Consider the following 20,923-nt stretch of genomic DNA (forward strand, 5'->3'; position numbering starts at 1 on the left):
CAGCCTCTCGCAGAACGCTTCCTTCCCATCCTCGGCTCTACATTCGTGCGGGCAGTGCACGTTGATGATGATGACGTTGATAACTAAAGAAAAGTCCCTTTATGCCTCACGTGCATTGGAAACCGCTTGAGAGTCATCCTCGTCTGACTGCGTCACCGGGCTGGGAAAATTGTCCGTACAGCTCTCCGCTTTCCCATTCGAAGAACTCAGGATCATCGACGAGACTGAATGACCCTCCATTCAGCGAGTCGCTGCCGAGGTTGACGCTATCCTCCAACTCTTACTTCTTCGTTCGTTTGATCAATTGGACGCGATTTGTCAGAATCGTGCTTTGACAGCAATTCGATTGAAACTCAGTGCTAATGGACCTGAACCAGGGTAATTTAAATTCGCAGTCAGTAAATTTTGTAAAAAAACCTGGTTTCCTAGAATATTTGTTAGATTTTCTGAAATTATTTATAAAATTTTTTAATATAAAGAAAACGATTTCGTTTTTCATACCTTTGAATATTTACTGTTAGGCTGCTCAACATAGGACATTTCCTTTTTTTATTACCTCAAATTTTTTTTAACATTTATAAATCTAGCAAAGCATATCTCGATGAGCAATATGTTTTGGATACTGCATTGAAAAAATTGTCGACATTTTTCTTTTTGAAATATCATGAAATTTGTTGCTTCTTAATTTTTTAACGCCATCTTGCCACAAAAACAGAACTTCGTTGTAGTTTTGCAATCAACGAATAGAAAATGTATAAACATTTTGTATAGAATTTTCTAAGAATGAATCATTTCTTGCCGAATTCGTTTTCGAAGTTCAAATATTTTACTAGGTATACATTCATCAACGCTTGATTTACTTCACATCAATCTTAACACGACTATAGGCATTACTGACCACTCCTCTTAAGTTCCAAATGTTCTTAAACGTCTCCGGTTGTACGTTATAGTTATCATCAACCGCCTTAGCCCATATCTCTAGCTTTTGCCCAGGCTTGGCGGGAATTTTCGCTGTCCACAGCGACCACGACCAGTGCCGACCGCGGCTTGTGTTCTGTTCGACCTGATCCAGTTCGGCCACTACCCAACTATTTCCACCATCGCTTGTCAGATCAACGCGAATGATTTGCTGTCCCCCACCGGACCAAGCGTACCCTTTAACAGTGATGTAGCCGTCTTTCGACTGCACCTGCTCGCCATTGGCTGGAGTGCAGATGGCTGACGTTACCGGCATGTTTTGTATGGCCGGTGCAGTCCCAAAATCAACCGTGTCCCAATCTGTACTGGGACTGAATGATTTGTAGTCCTTTTGTTGCCAGTGAGAGTCGGATTCTTCTTTGGAAATCACTATCCTTCCTAGCCATTTAACGTTACGAGCCCCAACGACACCGGGTACAATCGCTCGAACCGGATATCCGTGATCTCGACTTAGAGGTTGACCGTTCATCTCGTACGCTAAGATTACGTCACCACGCGGATCCAGTGCTTTGGACAGCGGTATGGATGTTGCATACGGTGTGCTCGTCGGATCGGTGTCGAGTCCTTCCAAGTGGACGTGGCTGGTTTCATCCATCTCAACGCCCATTTCAGTCAGTAGGTCTACTAGTCGAACTCCAGTCCATGTGGCATTACCCACAGCCGAAGAGCCCCAGGGTAATCCCTTGATAGGATTTACCTCAATCATTTCACCACGTCGATTTCCTCCACACATGATCGTGGCCGTAACGGTGTGTTTCGGATACTTTTTCAACTCGTCGAACTTCAAAGTTCGCTGCTTTCCACTCAACTCGACTTCAATGTCCAGCTCGTACTCCTCGATATCAACCACCGGCACCGGAAGGTGATTGCGAACGTAGAAGAATTCCGCCGGTGTGAGGAAACTTTCCACCAACACCGAAGACGGTGGTTCCGCATTGCAAGGCCGCTGAGTGGCCGCCTTAAGAATCGGGTGACGTTTCGGTTCGGCAGCCCACGGATCGGCCTGATCCGTCGTACTGATGATGTCTTCCTCTTTTAGATTACCGATCCGGAAGGATTCCAACAGCTGCAGTACCTGTTCGGTGTTGTGCTGCTGGTAAACGTGCCAGAAGGGGTCGATTGCGTTGCCTGCGAAAATAGTATCTTGTTATTCTTCTTAGAATATGGTGTTCTATCTGATAAGAACTTTTGTTCAGGAATATTTATTATTATTCGAGCAGTATTTTACAGCTCTAGATATACAATTAAACGCTCTTTTCTATAACTCTTTTCTATAAAAATTAAAATTCCGAGCATTCTTCTTGCTAATCTGAACACAGCGAATATATTTTCATGAACAGAATTTTTGCTTCAAACAAAAAAAAGCTGGTTTTAAAATTGGCAGAATCGATGACGACTTATGTCACCTTAGAGGGTCGTAAAAAATCTATATCAATCAATCTCGTGGCCATTCCTAGTGTAGTGTTTAGTATTCACGTCTTTCATGCCGAGGACTCAGGCTCAAATTATAACCCCACAGAAGTCACGAATGACCTAAGCTGTTAAGGTTACTATAATTAAATTTAAAAAAAAATCATAGTAAAAATGTTGTCATTAATTCAAATGTTAAGAATAATCTTAACCTATTGAGATCAGTTAAATTTAAGGTGAAGGTCGTCAGAGTCCAGTTGCATTTTTTACTGATTTCCGTGAGTTGCTAGTAGTAGGTAATAATCTGTTATGAACAATTATGGAACGTAGAATCGCGTATCTATTTTTGCTGTTGAACGAGATCCAACAGTAATTCCACTGACGAAATGACATGACACATAGAAGAACATTCTTCAAAAACCATCGTCCTACACATTTTACTTATACACTAGCGACCTCTGTTATGCATGTTGCGGAGTAGTTTGCATTGGCAAGGTTCTATACTGTACGTTTTTCACTTTTGCAGGGTTTTATACTGTAGGTTTTTTACATTTGTATGGTTTTATACTGCGAAGCAACACTCGAGCGCTACGGTGTGGCCATGTTGCGAAACATGCTTTTTTGAAAAATAAGTGGTTTTTGAATGGACGATGGAATAAACGCGAGTGTCTTGTCTGTTTATCTGTGGTAATTCTATCACATAAAATGCTGTTTACGGTGAATTTTATTATCGGTAAATTTTATAAGTATATTTCGATACTCTGCGACCGTTAATTTAATTGCGAAAATTATTGATCAATTTCATGCTCAACGTAAATATGGCATCACTCCACACATACACCCGTTTCCTTGGTAACGTACAACAACGACGGTCGCGGATTCGGAATTGCAATCGAAACGAAGTAAAGTTTTTCATATCAATTCAAGTGAACAGTGGACAAAATCATTGTACAGCACTCGTTCGCTAATTGCACGAATGAGGTGATGCGATTAGCGAATTTCGTTTTTTAATTGCACGATAGTTGCCAATATGTATTGTAAAACGTGATGCGTTATCACTGTAAAGAACTCTTCACATGCATTCACACGTACGCTAAATTTTGGGAAGAACATCTAAATTTTTACAAACGAACTAAAAGCTTAATGAATATGTGTTCAATTAGTCAAAGTTTAGCCAAATTTGCGTGAATTTATTTGTAATGTATCTACGTAATGCAGAGATAGAGAGTTTGCATTCGGCAACGCTGCATTTTTGTTTATAGCAACCACCTGGAAACCCACGTGTAGTTTGACAGATAACTGTTTTTTAGTTGCACGATCGTGCAACTAGCGAACGTGCAATTAAAAGACGGTGCAGTTAGAGGACGTGCAATTAGCGCACGAGTGCTGTAATATCTTTTCCAAATAACTGTTCGGGTGGTAAATTAAAGTTTTCTGTGTCTCAAGTTAAGTTTCGCGAGCGATGTGACGACTGGAACGGTCGAAAAAAATTAATGAAAAATCAACGGCGAAGAAGTGAAAATATAGTGATGAATTTTAATTGAGCAGAAATCTCAGTATTTAGTGTAATTTATGCCTCAAAAAGTAATAGAACCTATAGAATGCACTTTTTAGTGCTTCGAGTTGCAAGATCTTATTACGGCTAGCAGGTTAGTTAGGTTAGTAGAGCACGTTGGTACATTGAAGAAGGGAAGGGAAGGGTAATATTCGGTGCCATACTGACTGCCATAAATGGACTCTGACGATCTTGTCGTTAATAAATTCTGTTTCTGCTACTATTTTACTCAGACGTTATTTATCCTCAAATTTTATAATTCTTAAACAAATCTTTTTTGAACCAGTTTGAAAATACAAAAAAGTCTTCGCAGCAATCCAGACATTTCCAGATATTTTTTTCTAGAGCACAGAAAAAAATTACTGAAATTCTCATAAAGCGTAGTGACTGTTTCGAACGTTATGAAGCAAGTTGGAGCCGAAATACGTGTTTTTCAAAATAATAAATAAATAGTGGATTTAACAAGAAAAGTGTGATCCTCCTCAATTTTTGCCGATTGTTCTGATCCAAGTCACTATTTAGGTCGTTCGTTTCTCGGTTCGTTGGGCTTCCAAGGCTTTCGACCAACCACATTGAACCGTAGGAGGACTAACATAGCGCGAAATAGTCCTTCCCTGTCAGCATACGATCTTGGTTCTCCTCCAAGATTTCTCGTATCCCGAGTGGCACTACGAAGAGGTAGTGATAGGAGTTGTCTGGTTAGAGGCTATGATCCATTCACTGTAGGGTCTAAATATTTGATGACCACAGGTGCTCATGGAAGGAACGAGGTTGAGAAATTCATAGCAGCAAAAACTCATTGAGATTTCAGCCTCACGAAATTTCAACCATGATCACAAGCGTCAAACTCACATGTGAATTTCTATCGCTATTATAAAATACTAGTTGAGCCTGAATCTTACGATCCGGAAAATATAAATGTCGGTTCAGGATTCAGAAAACTGCGGGTACATTCTATTGGCCAGTGTTTGCTAAGATGTTTAATCGTAGTATTAGTTCTTTGAGTTCTTATATTGCATAATAAGCTCTAAGATGTTGCACATAAAAGAGTCACAAACAAATAGTTTTTATGGTTTTATGGTGAAACAAATAGTTTTTATGGTCGTATTGAATTTTATTTAACTGAATAAAAACTTCTGGCTGTTTGCAACATTTATGTAGTCTGATTAGAGTAAAATGTTGCTTAGAAAATTCTAGATCGTTTGCTACCATTAACTCATTTTTTTTAAATTTTGCGACTTGGTCCGGTCTGATTTAACACCGACTATATGATATCACAACAAGCAATCGAGTTGAGCAGTCGAATCAAGCAATAGAATCATGCAGTTGGGTCGAGCAGTCGAGTTGAACAGTCAAGTCGAGCAGTCAAATCGAGCAGTCTAGTCGAGCAGTTAAGTCAAACTGTTCAGTCAAGCAGTCCGGTCGAGCAGATGAATCGAGTGGTCGAGTCGAGCAGTTAAATCTAGCAATCCAGTCGAGCAGTTGAATCAAGCTGTTCAGTCAAGCAGTCCAGCCGAGTAGTTGAGTGCAGCAGTCGAGTTAAGCAGTTGAGTTGAGCAGTCGACTTAAGCAGTTGAACCGAGGAGTCGAGTCAAGCAGTTTAATCGAGCAGTGCAATCGAGCAGTTTAATCGAGCAGTTAAGTCGAGCAGTTAAGTCGAGTAGTTCAATCGAGCAGTTGAATCGAGTAGTCTAGTTGAGCAGTTGAGTCGAGCTGTCGAATCAAACAGTTAAGTCAAGCAGTTGAGTCGAGCAGTCGGGTTGAGTGGCTAAGTCGAGCAGTCTAGTCGAGTTGTTGAATCAAGCTGTCGGTTGAGTCGAGCAATCAAATCGAGTAGTCTAGTCTAGTCGAGCAGTTGAATCGAGCAATCGGGTTGAGCAGCCGATTCGAATAGTCCAATCGAGAAGTTGAGTCAAGCAGTTCATTCGAGCAGTCGAGTCGAACAGTTGAGTCGAGTAGTCTATTCGAGCAGATGTATCATGCTGTCCAATCGAGCAGTTCAATCGTGCAGTTAAGTCGAGCATCGGGTCGAGTAGTAAGTCAAGCAAATGTGTCAAGCAGTCGAATCGAGTAGTTAAGTCGAGTAGTCGATCAGTTAAATCGAGCTGTTCAGTCAAGCAGTCAAGTTGATCTGTCCATCAAGCAGTTGAGTCGAGCACACGAATCGAACAGTTCAGTCAAGCAGTTCAGTTGAGCAGTTCAGTTAAGCAGTTCAGTCGAGCAATCAAATCGAGCAGTCTAATCGACCAGTATAGTCAACCAGTTGAGCAATCGAGCAGTCCAGCAGTCGACCAGTGAGATGACTGAGAATACAACCCATTGCTACGAAAGCATGACGTCCTGTCAGGGACCTGTTTTTAGTTACCGATAAGCCTCTTATGACGTCCTGTCAGAGACCTGGTTTTCGGTACAGACATAAGCCTCTTATATAAATAGATAGAAGATAGATGTATCTGTCATCCGAGATTCACGATTTATGTACAACACAGTTTAATTTGTGACAATACGAAGTTTGTCGGGTCAGCTAGTAATCTATATAAAACACAGATCGTGAGCAAATACGCTGTAAGGCATTATTGTAATGAAATGTAGTTGAATATGTCGTTGTATCCAATTTTTGCGAGACGTAATTTTAATTAACCATTGTTTAATAGCTCGAAAATACGATTATGATCTGTTTGTTCTACCATGCCCAATTCGGTAGAGCTACTCATAAGAGATAGTTACGCTATAATAACCGCAACACTTTATTGTTTCAATTCCAGTTGCAGATTTGCTTAATTATATCAAATTTGCCTTTCCAAATTCAATTAACATCGTTTGGGTGTAACCAAAAAGATTTCAGCCTCAGGAAATTTCAACCATGATCACAAGCGCCAAACTCACATGTGAATTTCTATCGCTATTATAAATTATGTATCTGTTAATATGCAATGTGAACGAAATTCAGGTGTGAGCATTTTGCTTCATTTTTCCACAGGCAGGCAACGTCACGAATCAAAGAGCGGTAGAGTGTCTACCATGAGAGAAAAAATCAACAGCGAAAAATTCCGCACGCATTCATGAATTAGGATGGCAAACATAATGGCGAAATTTACATTTTTCCTTCGCGGAAAAGAATTATTTGAACATGCAATTAGAATATGTGTTTAAGTTTAACTTTGCGATTTATTTAGTGATTCCTTCTCCCACACTCACTGACATCTACGTATCATGAGAGAGATGAGTTTTTACCATCACTGGAAGGAACATTACGCAAAATTCCACAAAAATTATATGTAAAAAACTTTGAATTACCTCAAAAAACACACAAAAATAAAAAATCAGAGGGGGTGTGCTCAAGAAACGACAGCATAGGTGACGTAGAACTATGTAAGTCTCTTTGTAGCGATGGTAGGATGTATCCATGTATGTAATAATACGATTCTTCATGTATACATGCTACATGCGTTGTACGTAACGTTTATCAAAGTAGTAACATTGTATACGTTCAATCCTTAAAAAATTTAGGAGTTATTTCTATGAATTGATTGAATTTATTTTATTAAAACGAATCAGTCACACTAAACCAGACAGTAAATCAATTTTCATGATCTATTTCTACGTTTAATAGTGCTTTTCCACTGGTAATCGGTACACGGTACGCGCTAGTTTTCAAAAAGCTTAAAATGTTACGCAAAACTTTTCTGCAGTTTACAAAAGAAGTACACTGATAATAAAGCATTTACAAGCTGCAGACGTTTTGGGAGTGGCAGAAAATGTCGCCCGTGACCAGAAAACTTATTCCCGCCATTTGTTGGTCGTCCGAAACGGCGAAAAATTCAACTTTTCCCTCGTTGCCTGTGTTATTATCGTATTAACTGGACAAGAAAATATAATAAACTCTTCAATTGTTGCGTCCTTAAAAGAACTGATTGTTTGATTATCATAATTCCAGCTTGCAATAAACTTGCACTTAACGTAATTTTCGTTTCGGTAAATTGGAATACCGATTTCATGAGTCACGATGAAATACCAGTCCACGTGGCAAACTGCAAGTGACGTGGAATTCTGGTCTTTTTGTTGTCGTGAGCAGCACTTCCGCAGTTAATTATTCCATCACGGCAGCCAGCTCCAGCTTCAATAGTTTCCTTTCCTCATCAGCCGATGAATACGACTGACCGGGAACTGCAGACGTGCACGACTTTCGCTTGCCCTTGATGCTTTCTCCTTTGTCGCGTCCAGACATGCCAGTAAGATGTTGGCAGTAGCTCAGCTAGTGTTTGAATAATGCTGTTCGCTGACTTACCTCGTGGTGTGTACCAGAGCAAGCGACAAGAATCGGATCCGCCTATTTTTCGTGTTCCGTCATTCCATCATCTACGTTGAAGCAAATGGAGCATTTCAATTTCAGTCTGAACAAAAGAGCAAATTTACCAGTGAGCCGTTCACCTTTTGCTGCCAAAGAAAAATTACGCTACGTATTACTGTAGCATTGGTGATGGATAGATTTGTGTTGCTAAAGAAAACCTAGTGAAAACCCCTAAGTTTCAAGTTTCCTAAGTTCCATCAATTACCGAAAACCGTTCTTTTGAACAAATTCTTATGAAATTCTTATTGAAATGAACAAATTCTTATATGAAGATGCAAAAGATGTCACTAAAACTGCTAATACTAATGCTGCTTATATGAAGATATAAAAGCTTGTTCTTCTCCGCTGATCACAATAAAGTTTATTGGGCCAGCAATAATTATTACAACAAAACATTGGGTTTAGTTTTAATGTGTTTTCCTGCGCATTTGTTGTGGTCAATATTGTTTGATTTGGTGTTAACTTGGTTTTAATTGCTATCACTTGTTCACGGCAGACAAGTTTTGAATGTGACGATTATTGAAATTAAAATTGCTGCGGCACCGCTCGTGTTGCCGTTGGTGGTACATCACAATAAGGAATTAACAAGCCAATTAGCAATCAATGAGAAAGCGTAGGATTACATTTAATTCTCCTGTAACTTTGTTATAGTAGAATGAAATGGAATTTTCCAACAACTTTCTCGTTGGTTCCTGAATTGTATCAAAACTTATTCGAAAATAATTGTAAATTATTCTAACCAATCACGAAGCGAGAATTTATACCTCGACGAAGAGTTGAACAAACTGCTGTCTAACTTCAATTTTCAATTTTTCAATGGCGCGCATTGAACATCAATAGTTTTCTATATTTTCCGATCTATTGGTGTAAATAGTTTGGAAATTTATTATGAATTGACCGAATTATAAGCCGAAACGTGAAAACGCATTACCACTTTGATGACGTAATTTCCAACAACCAATAACGAAGCTAAGATTTCTAGATGGACAAGGCTTCATTATTTCCAATTTTTCAAGAGTGTTTCCTTAAAAATCAATAGTTTTCTTTATTCGTGTAGATGCGTAGAAGATTTTCCGATTGATTGGTGCAAAAATATTTGAAATCGTTCGAGAAACCGCTAAGCTATTAGCGCTCAAAATCTTTCATTTTTTGTGACACTCGCATTTTTCGATTTTTTGGAATGACCCCTTATACCAGCTACCTTCCTGAACGACGTAGTCCTACGTCAAAATGACACATAGTGACATCATGACGCAATAATAAAATTTAAAAAAAATACAAAAGCAAAAGAACCCCAAAGGGGCACAAAAATAACAAACGATACTGAACCGCAATAAAAACAAAAATAATGCAAATATAACTGAAAAATGTTAAAAAAATTCTTCAATAAATAATGCAAAAATTATGCAATAGTAGGCGCTAAAATAATAAAAAGCTGACGCTGAAATAAAAAATAATACAGAAATGGCCTAGAAGTGATACAAAATAATATGAAAATGAAAATGACTCAAAAATTGTATAAAATGATACAAAAGTAATATCTTTTATATATATAAAAGTGAGTGTGAGTATGTTTCACCATAACTCCGGAACGACTCGACCGATCTACACCAAACTTGGCACACATGTTCCTCGACATAAGAGAATCAGCACAGGGGGGTTCGTAACAGGGGAGGAGGCCAATACTCTGAAATGCCTGGACTATTATTCATCAAACTTGGCACACATGTTCCCCGACATAAGAGAATCAGCGCAGGGGGGTTAACAAAAAGAAGGGGGGAGGGTCCCTAATAAGGGGCGACATAACTCCGAAGCGCCTTGACCGTTCTTTATCAAACTTGGCACACATGTTCCTAGATATCAGGAAATCAGCACCAAGGGTTGAGGAGGGTGGACTAATAAGGGGGAGACCATAACTCCGAAACGCATTGACCGTTCTTTATCAACATGTTCCTTGATATAAGGGAATCAGAACTGAAGGGGTTGACAAAAGAGGGGAGGGGGGGGGGGTAACAGGGGAAGGCTACGAAATGTTTGGACGGTTCTCTCATAAGCGACGGTGGGACAAAAGGAGGAACTGATGACCAGAAGTTGCTGACAGGAAGGGGGAGTAACGCTCAAATGATTGTAACAATTTATCCGTACACTCAAGGCTTTTTATACATGGTTTGTTTTTTATTTCGATTACTCAAAAACGGTTCGACTTAGGAAGCATTTACAAACTACGTGACGAATTTCGGGCCTTCCCAAATACATTGTGTAATAAGTGAATGGCCCCTAAGTTGTCCCGTTCTTAATAATCGAAAAAACAATCCGTGTCAAAAAGTACTTGAGTGTACAACAGAAATACGAAACACTAAACGGTAATGCTCGCAGCTGTAAATTTGTTAAGTGTAATTTTGCGCCGAATCAAAGTGACCGGTATAAAAAGTGTTCGATCATTAATACTAAGTGTTGTTGGCCAACTCTATTTGAGTCATAGGGGCAATCATTCAAACAGTGTGGAGTTGATCTGAGAACACCATGTTTTTGCCATGGTCAACTTCCAGAGTAGGCTCGGTCAATAATTTGTGCATATTTACTCCTGGTGGTGAGACAAAAAGCATTGTTTACAAATAAGTTTTGTCTTGAAGTGAGATGAAAGGATGACAGGTTTTTTGTATCCATGGTAGAAACACTGTTGCATCTTCCACTTTTTTTATTATGATATCATATGATACTAATAAATAAGTAAAAAGCTATGTTTTAAAAAGTACAATAAACAATAACAAAATTATTCAATTCCTATAAGTGGGGTGGCCATTGTTAGCGGAAGGTGCAAATAGGAAAAAAATGTCTTTGTTTCTCTTTTTTATAGGGTTTTATAGGGATTTCCGTAAAGAAAACAGATGTGTAAGTTGCCGGGTAGACCAAAGAGGGGGAGCTGACAAATGGGGAGGAACGTCCAAAAGAGGAACAAGCGTTATATTTTTGCATTATAAGCATTTCGGTTACAACAACTGATGTACAAGTTGCTGTGAGACATAGGCGCCCCGAGTAAGATCGGGCACTCAGCTAATAATAACTAAACAACAAGGGAACCAAAAATTCTAAAAATTACGGAAATGAAAAATGAAATAAAAGGCATTTGAAAATATAAAAAGTACAGAAAAATGATACAAAAATAGTACAAGAAACAACACAAAAATAATATAATCTATATACATAAAAAAGAGCTGGAGTTTGTATGTTCGTATGTTCCTCATAACTTCAGAATGCATTGTACGCTTTCCACCAAACTTGGCACACATGTTCCTTGACATAAGGGAATCAGCACTGGGGGGTTAACAAAAAGGGGTGGAAGTCCTAATAAGTAAAAGGGGTTGCGTTTCTCTTGCATTTATCGATTGCAGTTGCACAAGGAGGTATATATGGAAAAAGGCATTGTTTCTCTTCCGGGATTTTCAAAGGGAAAACAGACGCATAACTGAATGAAGTTTTTGAAGCGTCTTAGTAGAATACGAAACCTGACATTAAAGAAAATGACGAAGAACGTGAGTATGAATGTATGTTCTGCCATAACTCCGAAACGCCTGGACGATTGTTCATCAAACTTGATACACATGTTCCTTGACATGAAAGAATCAGCGAAAGGATGGGGAAGGTGGGCAAATAAGTAAAAGAGATTGTTACCTTTGTTATAGTATATAGCAAAGGTTTAGAAATTGGTCGAAAAACACGAAACTGATCCGAGGCCCGGAGGGTCGAATCACATATACCAATCGATAGAGCTCGACGAACTGAGCAATGTCTGTGTGTGTATGTGTGTGTGTGCAGCTCATTTTCTATCGCCTGTTTCTCGGATATGGCTGAACCGATTTATGCGTTATTAGTCTCATTTGAAAGGTATTATTGTCTAGTATATCACTATTGAATTGCTTCGTGGTCCGATGTTTCGTTTAAAAGTTATAAGCAAAAATGTGAAAACTACGTGACACGGTTTTCTCCGGAACCACACAACCGATTTCAATGATCTTAGTACCAAATGAAAGTTCTTGCTAAATTATAAAAATTTTCAGGAAGTTTTATTGAAAACAAATAAGTAGTTTAAAAGTTATGCTTAAAAACGTGTTTTGACAAGGTAATAATTATCGCCTGTTTCTCAGAGATGGCCAAGCCGATTTATGCGCTATTAGTCTCATTTGAAAGGTAATATAGCCGGATAGATCACTATTGAATGGTTTTTTGATTGGACTTTTAGCTTGAAAGTTAAGAGTAATTGAAATTACACGTTAAAATTTACAATACTTTATAGCGCTTTTAACCAAGATAGTTTATCTAGTTTCAATTGTTTTAGTATTAAACGAGAGGTCTTAACGCTGCAAATGTATTTACCAAATTTCATAAGGATTGGTTCTACTGGTCAAAAGATATTTAAAAATGATTGATGAAATTTATTCAAGAAAACCTTAATGACCAAACCTTTAATTGGACTAAACACTTAAAACAGAATAATATAGTAAAAATGTGTAATTTTTCAACGGATGTTTCTTTGCAGCAGTTAATTAATAAAATATAGCACATTTTCTTACACTTTTAGGGTGACCGTGAATCCACCTAATAGGGTGACACAAATTTTTATTTTTTACATGCGTCCAAAAATATAGCGTCTTCACAAAAATTCTAGAACACTAAAATAAGCAACTTTGCTGCATATAGTAACTATCTGTCTCTTACTTGTTGCGAAATTTAATGATTTGTTTGAAGAAACTACTTTAAAATCAAGCAAAGCAAAGCCATGGGTGTAAACGTCCTTCAGAACTTGACCCTTCTTTATCGACAGACTTCGCAGCCGGTTATTAGAGTACAGGAAAATTACGGGGCTAGGGCAAAGATCCTATTAACTCAGTAGCGACACCGATCAGTCGAGATTCGAACATACAATGACTGGCTTGTTAGGCTAGCATTGTACCCCGAAGCTAACAGCCACTTTAAAATCAGATCTGCTCAAAAATTCGGTATACGATGTTTTCATTGCTTTCCTATATTCTATAAAGTAATTTATAGCTTAAAATACACTCTGAAAATTGTTTATCGCTAGGATGCATATGGACGATAACTAGCACAGCGTTAACAAACAGTTGAATTAAATTCCGAACACGTGTCGATTTCTTAATGATCATTTCCAGCTCAAAACGCTAAGCGCAAAAAGCCAGTTTTTACTCGACTATTTTCGATTGGAATTGGAATTTGAGTGTGAAAATAGTTTCTTTCTAAACCTAATATTTGACGAGCAGCATTCCAAAAGGTCTCTTTGCGACTCGTCCCTTACGGTTATTACGGCGGCATAAATGCACTTGAATGCGTCTATTTTGCATGAAACGGTTACTGGTGTTATTGGAAAGCTTATCCTGTAGAATAATTGGGTTGAAATCTATTTATGCCGCCGTAATAAGCATAAGAGAAGAAACGCAAAGAGAATCTCTCATTTGCACATTGGACCTTTTGACATGTTGGTCGAGATTTCCAGGTTTATCTGTAAGTAAAACATAAAAAGGTTTGACAAAACGGGTCTTTTTTTAAAAAGGAGGTACTACCACTAATCGTACCACTTATGGAGGTATCAATCGGCACCAAATCTAAGATTTTTGCTTTCTGACCTAAAATGAACAATCTGACAAAATTTGGTTCAAATCCGTGAAAGTCGATTACACGGTTATCGGATACTTTGTATGTGTTGACTCCAATAGATAATTTTGAGATTTCACAATTGAATAACTTGAGAACGGCTGGGCCTAAGAAACAGTTTATATAAGAATTTAGTTCAAAGTGATGCGTATATAATTTGACTCTGTCAGTTTTATGAAAATTACAAATTCAAATACAAATCAAACATAATATTTTAACTGAAAATGCCTATGTCAAATGACATATAAGATGGTATAACAAAGGTTCCTTTCACCACTAGGTGGATTAAATCGGGTTTTTTTTCTTGGATTTGGAACGATAGCAGTTGTACAATGAACAAATAAAGAATTAAACAAGTGACTGAACGATAAGACGGGATTTCTGCAATGGGAAATAGAATAGCCATGGACAAGGTGGAGGTTCAAAAATGAAATGTAAAACAGGCTTTGTCACGTTTTATAGGGATTACCGAAAAGAAAACAGATTTACAAGTGACTTGGGGACAACAAAAGGGGGAGCTGACAAATTGTAGACACATTTATATGAAGAAAAAGGGTTTTGTTTCTTGCATTATCCCTTTCCGGACGGCACGTTTTTTTGAAATTTTGCGGAAATTTGTTACTTCGAAAGAGCTACAACTCCTAATACGTATTTAACTATTATAATGACACATTCCAGCGTTACGAGACACCATGAGCAACCGTTTTTTCGAAGCAAATTTGTTCATATCTTACCAACAGTCTGACGAATATCTTTCAAAATAGGTGTTTTGAGATGCTATTTAGTAGTACTTTCTCAATACGAGGGCGAAATATTTATTAGAATAAGCATCATTGAATAGTGGCGGAATACTTTTCGTTACTGGACACCATCGCAGAAAATGCGTATTCTGAACATGATTCAAACATTTGCAAAACTCTGCTCTGTTTCAAGTTTTTCAAAGTCGACATGTTCCGAATATTTTTAGCTGAAGGCAGCCTGAAACTCAAAATGTAAAAGTATATTTAGGTTTTGCGTTTAGTTTTTAAGATATAATAAAAATCATTTCGTTACGGGACACCATGCGCTGTTGGGCAAACGGTATTCTGCAAATGGTGTCCCGTAACGGAAAAAATAAACTGCATTATATGGTTTATTTTCTCTAGATTTCTGTTCAGGCCGTCATATTTTCTATATCTGGTCTAAATTCACTATATTTTGTAACAATAGTGTACTGGTTTGGTGTGTTATAATCTGGTAATAAGACATACGTAACGAAGTATATGTAAGGTAAAATTTACTCCCAGGTAAAGAGAAATACTCATGTGAGAACTATACTGAAGTATTATAATGAAATGCTTGCCTAATCTTAGGGTTTGGACACATTAGTAATTAAAATGTAGGGGCTATGGATTAATTATGTAACGAGTTTTCCCCATTGTTGACTAATCGCCCCCTCCCCCTATGTAAGATTTTGCATGATTTTGGCCAAAATAACAAAATTCAAAAATTTTATTTGAAAAAATTTAAAACGGTAAATAAGGTTCGTCTTGATGCGAAAGGTATGCTTTATTTGCGCTGCACGCCAAAATGGTATTAAATAGCAAATATTCGAAAATTAGGTATTTTGTTTTACTTCAGACGTATCAGTTAACGTATCATAACGCATAAATTTAAAAGTTTTTAAGCAACAAGCAATTTTTAGACTATTCAAGTATTTTAATAATAAAGTATTCAAGTAAGTCGCAATCGGCGTTAGGTATAAATGTCTTTAAGATTTAACCCTTCTTCTTTATCGAGAGACTTTCTTTCTTTTTCATTAACTTTTTTTTTGTTTTCGGGTACAGTGGGTTGTTAGCCTCAGGTCCCTATCTCACTGACGTGGCTGCCATCTTAAGGTGCGAGGAAGCCACTCTGTCCCCTTCACTGTTAGCCTACAGCAACCGAAATTGCGTACCCCAGCCGGCAACACGTGGACGTATGGGTAGAAGTTAGTAAACAGAGGTTATGGAATGCACATGTTCACCCTTTGCCTGGAGCCACCCTTAGTCGAGAGACTCTGCAGCTAGTTATTAGAGTACAAAACAATTAGGTTGATTTGTCTATTCAACCCTATCTATTCAAGCCTATCCAACTTTACGCGTACTTTATTTTGGTCACTTCTATTTGATTTTGCCGTAAATGTCCAAAATAACGTACGCGCAACGTCTGCCCAAAATAGATAAATCACTCTACGGGGCTTGTACAACGATCCTACTGACTTTGGCAACACGATCCAGTCGAGATTCGAACATACGACGACTGGTATCATACCTCGTTAGGTATTACTCATCAGGCATCACACCTTTTTTTGCGGTGTCCACCTTTCATATAATGTGTCCGTTTTTCAGTACAATGTCTAAAAAATATGATTACTAGGTAATGTTTTTGATGTTAAAGTATAAGTTTTGAACAAAATTTAGTAGTAGTATGGCTGTATCAAACAGAGATACTTGTGTAGATATTGAATTTTAATCTTGAGGTGCCCGTCTTTACCGCACAGTCCTTAATATTACAATATATTATTATATTGTAATCATATTTATACATACTTATAGTAAATACATATTTACTTGCATTCGGTCATCAAAATAATAGATTTGTTATCGTCGATAAAGATTAGTTGAAACATGATGTGATAAGTGCTTTTTCATTCAATTACTTTTTGCCTTAAAAAAACGTTACGGGACACCATTTTGAAGCCCCTTTTTTATTTTACATAGAAATGCTTATCAAAAGTCAAGCACAGCGCGATTTTGGTTCTACATATATGATTAAAGAAAATCCATAGTTTCAAAAAATTTGGATTTAAACTCTCTGGTATATGGAAATAAATGCAAAATTTTCGTTACGGGACACCATTATAAAAGTACCTGTTTTTAAAGGCTGCTTATCTGGAAAATGCTTTCATTTTCCAAAAAACTCTGTATGAACAAAATGTTACCCTAGTAATGAAACATGTTTTGACGATATACAGTTTTAAATTATTTTGGCTTAAAACTATTGACAGAGAATTAATTGCAGCCTTGCCTAAATGATGAAAAAATCTATATTGTTAACCTCCCACTTGTAAGGTGCATTTTAGCATGAATTGCCAATAAACAATATGACAATTCAGGATTTTTGTAAGCTTTATAGTATGTTTGAACATACTACATACAAATATTTTTAATATTACTACTTTCAAAATTTGCTCTCATGGGATAGATGCGCTTGGAATGTGTCTAATACGGAGTGTAACTATTCAGCTAACATTGCCCAACTTTCACTTAACTTTAGGATTAACTAGTAGGATTTTTACAGTAGCCCCGTAACTATCCTGTACTCTAATAGCCGGCTGCGAAGCCTGTCGATAAAGAAGGGTCAAGTCTTAGAAGTCTTAGGACGTTTAATCCCACGGCTCTGGTTTGCTCAAGTTTTACACATTTTTTTGCATGAACGATTCTAGTAGAATTTATAGCAAAAGGTTCCACCTACACAATTGTGTAGGTTGGGGCTTAAAGAAAGAAATCCGAGAATCCGAGTAAGATCGGGCAATCAGCTAGTGGCAAAATAAAATGCACTAAAAGGACGCCTGTTGACGAATCCGCTGTCCAGTCGATGCAGCTGAGTGTCGGTTTCGCCCTTTTATGCCAAGTTGATCGCGATTGTCAAGTCTGACAGCGCTGCTTGTCTCAGAAATAAACGAAGAAGGAAAGAAAATTTGACAGAGAAAAAAGTGAAAAGTCATTTTGAGTTGAAATTGAAGTTGATAGTGAAAGGAAGGAAAACTAATAAAATTATGTAAATATTTCGAATAATCAATTTAAAATTACGGAAATATAAGACAGCACAGTCGTTGGACAGTTGGAACAGAGGAGAAAAAGCTAACCTATAAAGACGAGTACACAAAAAAATGTAAGTCTAAAATGACATGTAAACTAAAACCTAACTATTTACAATTAAAATAAATTGCAGCTTCAAAGCTGCATCAGTACGTGCTGCTAAAAGACAGGTGTCTTACTGTTTCCTCCCGAAAGTTCCACCAACAACGCCAAAATTCACTAAACAGATACAGATGATACAAAAATGGCCTCAAAAATATAAAAAAGCAAGAGTAAAACTGTTTAAAAATTATGTAAAAATGGCACAAAATGAGGCAATAAATAACACAAAAATAACGCAATAAAATAAAAAAAATAAAATACGAAAAGGCGAAGAGACCAAGATAAAACAAATATAGAAATGAAAGATTAAATAGAAAAAAGAAAAAAATGGCATCGAAAAAATATGAAAAAACATAAATGACTTAAAAATGATACTAAAAATACTTAAAAATGAAAAATGATTAAAACAAAAAAAACACAAAAATAGTAAAAGAACTTACATAGAATTGAAAAATGAAACGAAAACGATCAACGATCTACGATCAAACTTGAATAACGCAGTAAAGCAAACCCTTGGTTTAACAATCCTCTTTCGAAATTTAACCTTCTGTTTTTAGGCGAAAGACTTCGCAGCCAGCTGTTATAGTACAGAACAATTGTGAGGTTAGTGTTACGATCCTATAGACTCTTAGACTGGTTTGTTGGACCAGTGCAGTGTCGCAACAAACTCTTTACGCACACAATGTTTCATTGAATTCTTAAACGGTGCTTCCCATAGACGTATTGTAGAAATTTGGTACCCCATCTTCTACCAAGGTTCGGGCACGCTTTTGCCTGCATGCCATTTTTCTTCAATTCTTTATCAAACATTCACACAAACTTGTAAACTGTAGACTGCTGTCAAGGTAAATTACGTAAAAATTCTACTTCAGTTTTTTTCAGATCAAAGTAGGTACGTAGTGTGATAATTGTGACTCGTGCAGATCGGTAAATATTAACACAACCATAAACGTAACGGTGTCGAACCTGAAATGATTTTTCGATCTCTGTTGTCAGCTACTTTAGCTTCGCTTTAACCGCAAATTTTTAATGCAAATACAACCTGGCAGCGATGGTAATCAAATTCGGAAATTAAATTACCTAGACAGTGTTAGATATTTGCATCCGTTATCGTTCGGTTGGTTAGACGTGATAAATAATTTGGATGCATTCAAATTTGCCAAAAATTAGCTAGGAATAATTGCGTTTTACAACCGAGTGTTGTTTTGAAATATATTCCTTCGCAACTTTCACTGCGACTTATGCTCGTTTACTAATAGAAACTGGTCCATAAGTTTTGTTTCGGTCAATCTCTAAGACTTAAAAAAGGGCTTCTACTTTGCTACAAATTCCTGCAGAACTGTTAAAATTAAGTTTTTTTAGGTAACGTACCTGCGGCAAGCATAACTTTATCACTGCCGGGATGTTTGGGCACAAATTTGGTGATATCGTACACACCGATACCGTATGTAACCCAAATTCCGGCCTCTGGCGAATTGTGTTTGCCTATCTCTTCCATCGAGTAAACCGGTAGATCCGATCGCAGTTCACTGTGGGCCTTCCGAATGTCCACGGCCGTGCCTGTGTGGGGCGGGGTTTGCCTGGCATGAACGCTTGTGGGTGCATTTTCTGTGGGATAAGTGAGATGAAACTGGTCAGCTCAGTTCATGAAATAACTCATCCTCATAAGCTTACTTACTTATGTATTTCACAATCCAATAGGTGAGAAGTGAACCTCCGATTATGGAGGCGGCGGTTACCAGCGATTTTTTGTCACCTCCTGCCTGATCACTATCCGGAGCCAATCTACTGGCTCCATAACTTGAAGATCTGCTGACGATCTTAAGTAAATTACGTTTGCCAGTAACCTGTTGCGGCTGAAATCTAGGAAAAATGATAAATGCTTAATTCCTTAGCCTAATTTATTGGATAATAGATCGTTAATAATTATTTAATAATAAAACAAAAGATAAATCAGTCCAGGTTCATAGCTTCTCGGCATTAAAATCCCCATTTTCTATATGCCGGACATAGTTCAATTGTTCTGTCATGTCATTTGAAATTTCGAAGTACATTTAAAATACTCGAATGATCCATTTCTGTAAATTAGACTTTACACACTTTTTTCTTTCAAGACATTAATTATCTTTAGGTTCAAAAAAAGCAAGAGGGAGGGGTCTATAGCTTAAGAAGTTATCTGCATATCTGGAACTTTTTTTGGAATATTATTTTTAAAAATGGTGACAACCGTTATGACAAAACTGATTTACATCTTATCTGCTCCACGAGGCAATGACAGTTAAATTCTGTTGTATATCAGGACAATTTTTATTGTTCGCTTTCTATTTTTGTGCACTCCCTCCAAAGCAGGATGCTGTTTTGCGTCAAAAGAAAGTGTTGCGCGATCCCCTCTCCCTTTCCGTAATGTGAATAATTTAGCAAATGCACATCTTCTTATTAGATTATCCCCGTTACACTTAATGCCTGAAACCGAATTAACACCAGATAAGCCAGAGTACACACTTGAATAACAGAATAATCTTGCGTTTCTATTTTTTTGATTTACACTCCTTTCCATTTACCTGCCTAAGCAGAGCACACTTCGTGACAACATCTTGTCAACAGCACTGTGAATTGCAAACTGAACGACCGTGTACCGACCGACCGGACCGGCAAAAACTCTTCTCTGTTGAGTCTTTCAGAACGATTGAAGAAAGAAAAAAAGAAACACGCACTATCACATAAATCGCGAATCCAAGCAACCAACAACAAATGTGACCTTGCTTTGGACCTGTGGCGATGCTTCACTATACTTCATATACACTATTCGATGTAATTAAAACTCGAAAAAAAAATTAAACTGGTTTTTTGCTAATCCACGGAACTAACAGAAAAAAATGTCACTGCAATAGTCACCATCTAGGGATTTGGACGTGAACGATTTATACTCGTATCAGCCGAAACACGTTCACGGTGCCATGTGCGAAGGCATAGATAGTCTAATTTAATTTACCGACCGATAAGAAAGCGATAGCCTTT

General features: G+C 37.5%; 1 protein-coding gene across 1 annotated transcript; it reads right to left on the reverse strand.

The window, feature by feature from the left end:
- Nucleotides 1–644: 644 nt before the first annotated feature.
- LOC128736914 (sulfite oxidase, mitochondrial) lies at nt 645–20,923 on the reverse strand. The gene is made up of 4 exons (XM_053831424.1): nt 20,467–20,923; nt 19,584–19,768; nt 19,277–19,513; nt 645–2,106 (listed from the first exon to the last, which is right to left on the reverse strand). The coding sequence occupies exons 1-4, from the start codon at nt 20,496–20,498 to the stop codon at nt 857–859; spliced, it is 1,704 nt and encodes a 567-aa protein (XP_053687399.1). The 5' UTR covers nt 20,499–20,923; the 3' UTR covers nt 645–856.

The sequence above is a fragment of the Sabethes cyaneus genome, chromosome 2 (genome assembly GCF_943734655.1).
Source record: "Sabethes cyaneus chromosome 2, idSabCyanKW18_F2, whole genome shotgun sequence".
Classification (NCBI taxonomy): Eukaryota; Metazoa; Arthropoda; class Insecta; order Diptera; family Culicidae; genus Sabethes; species Sabethes cyaneus.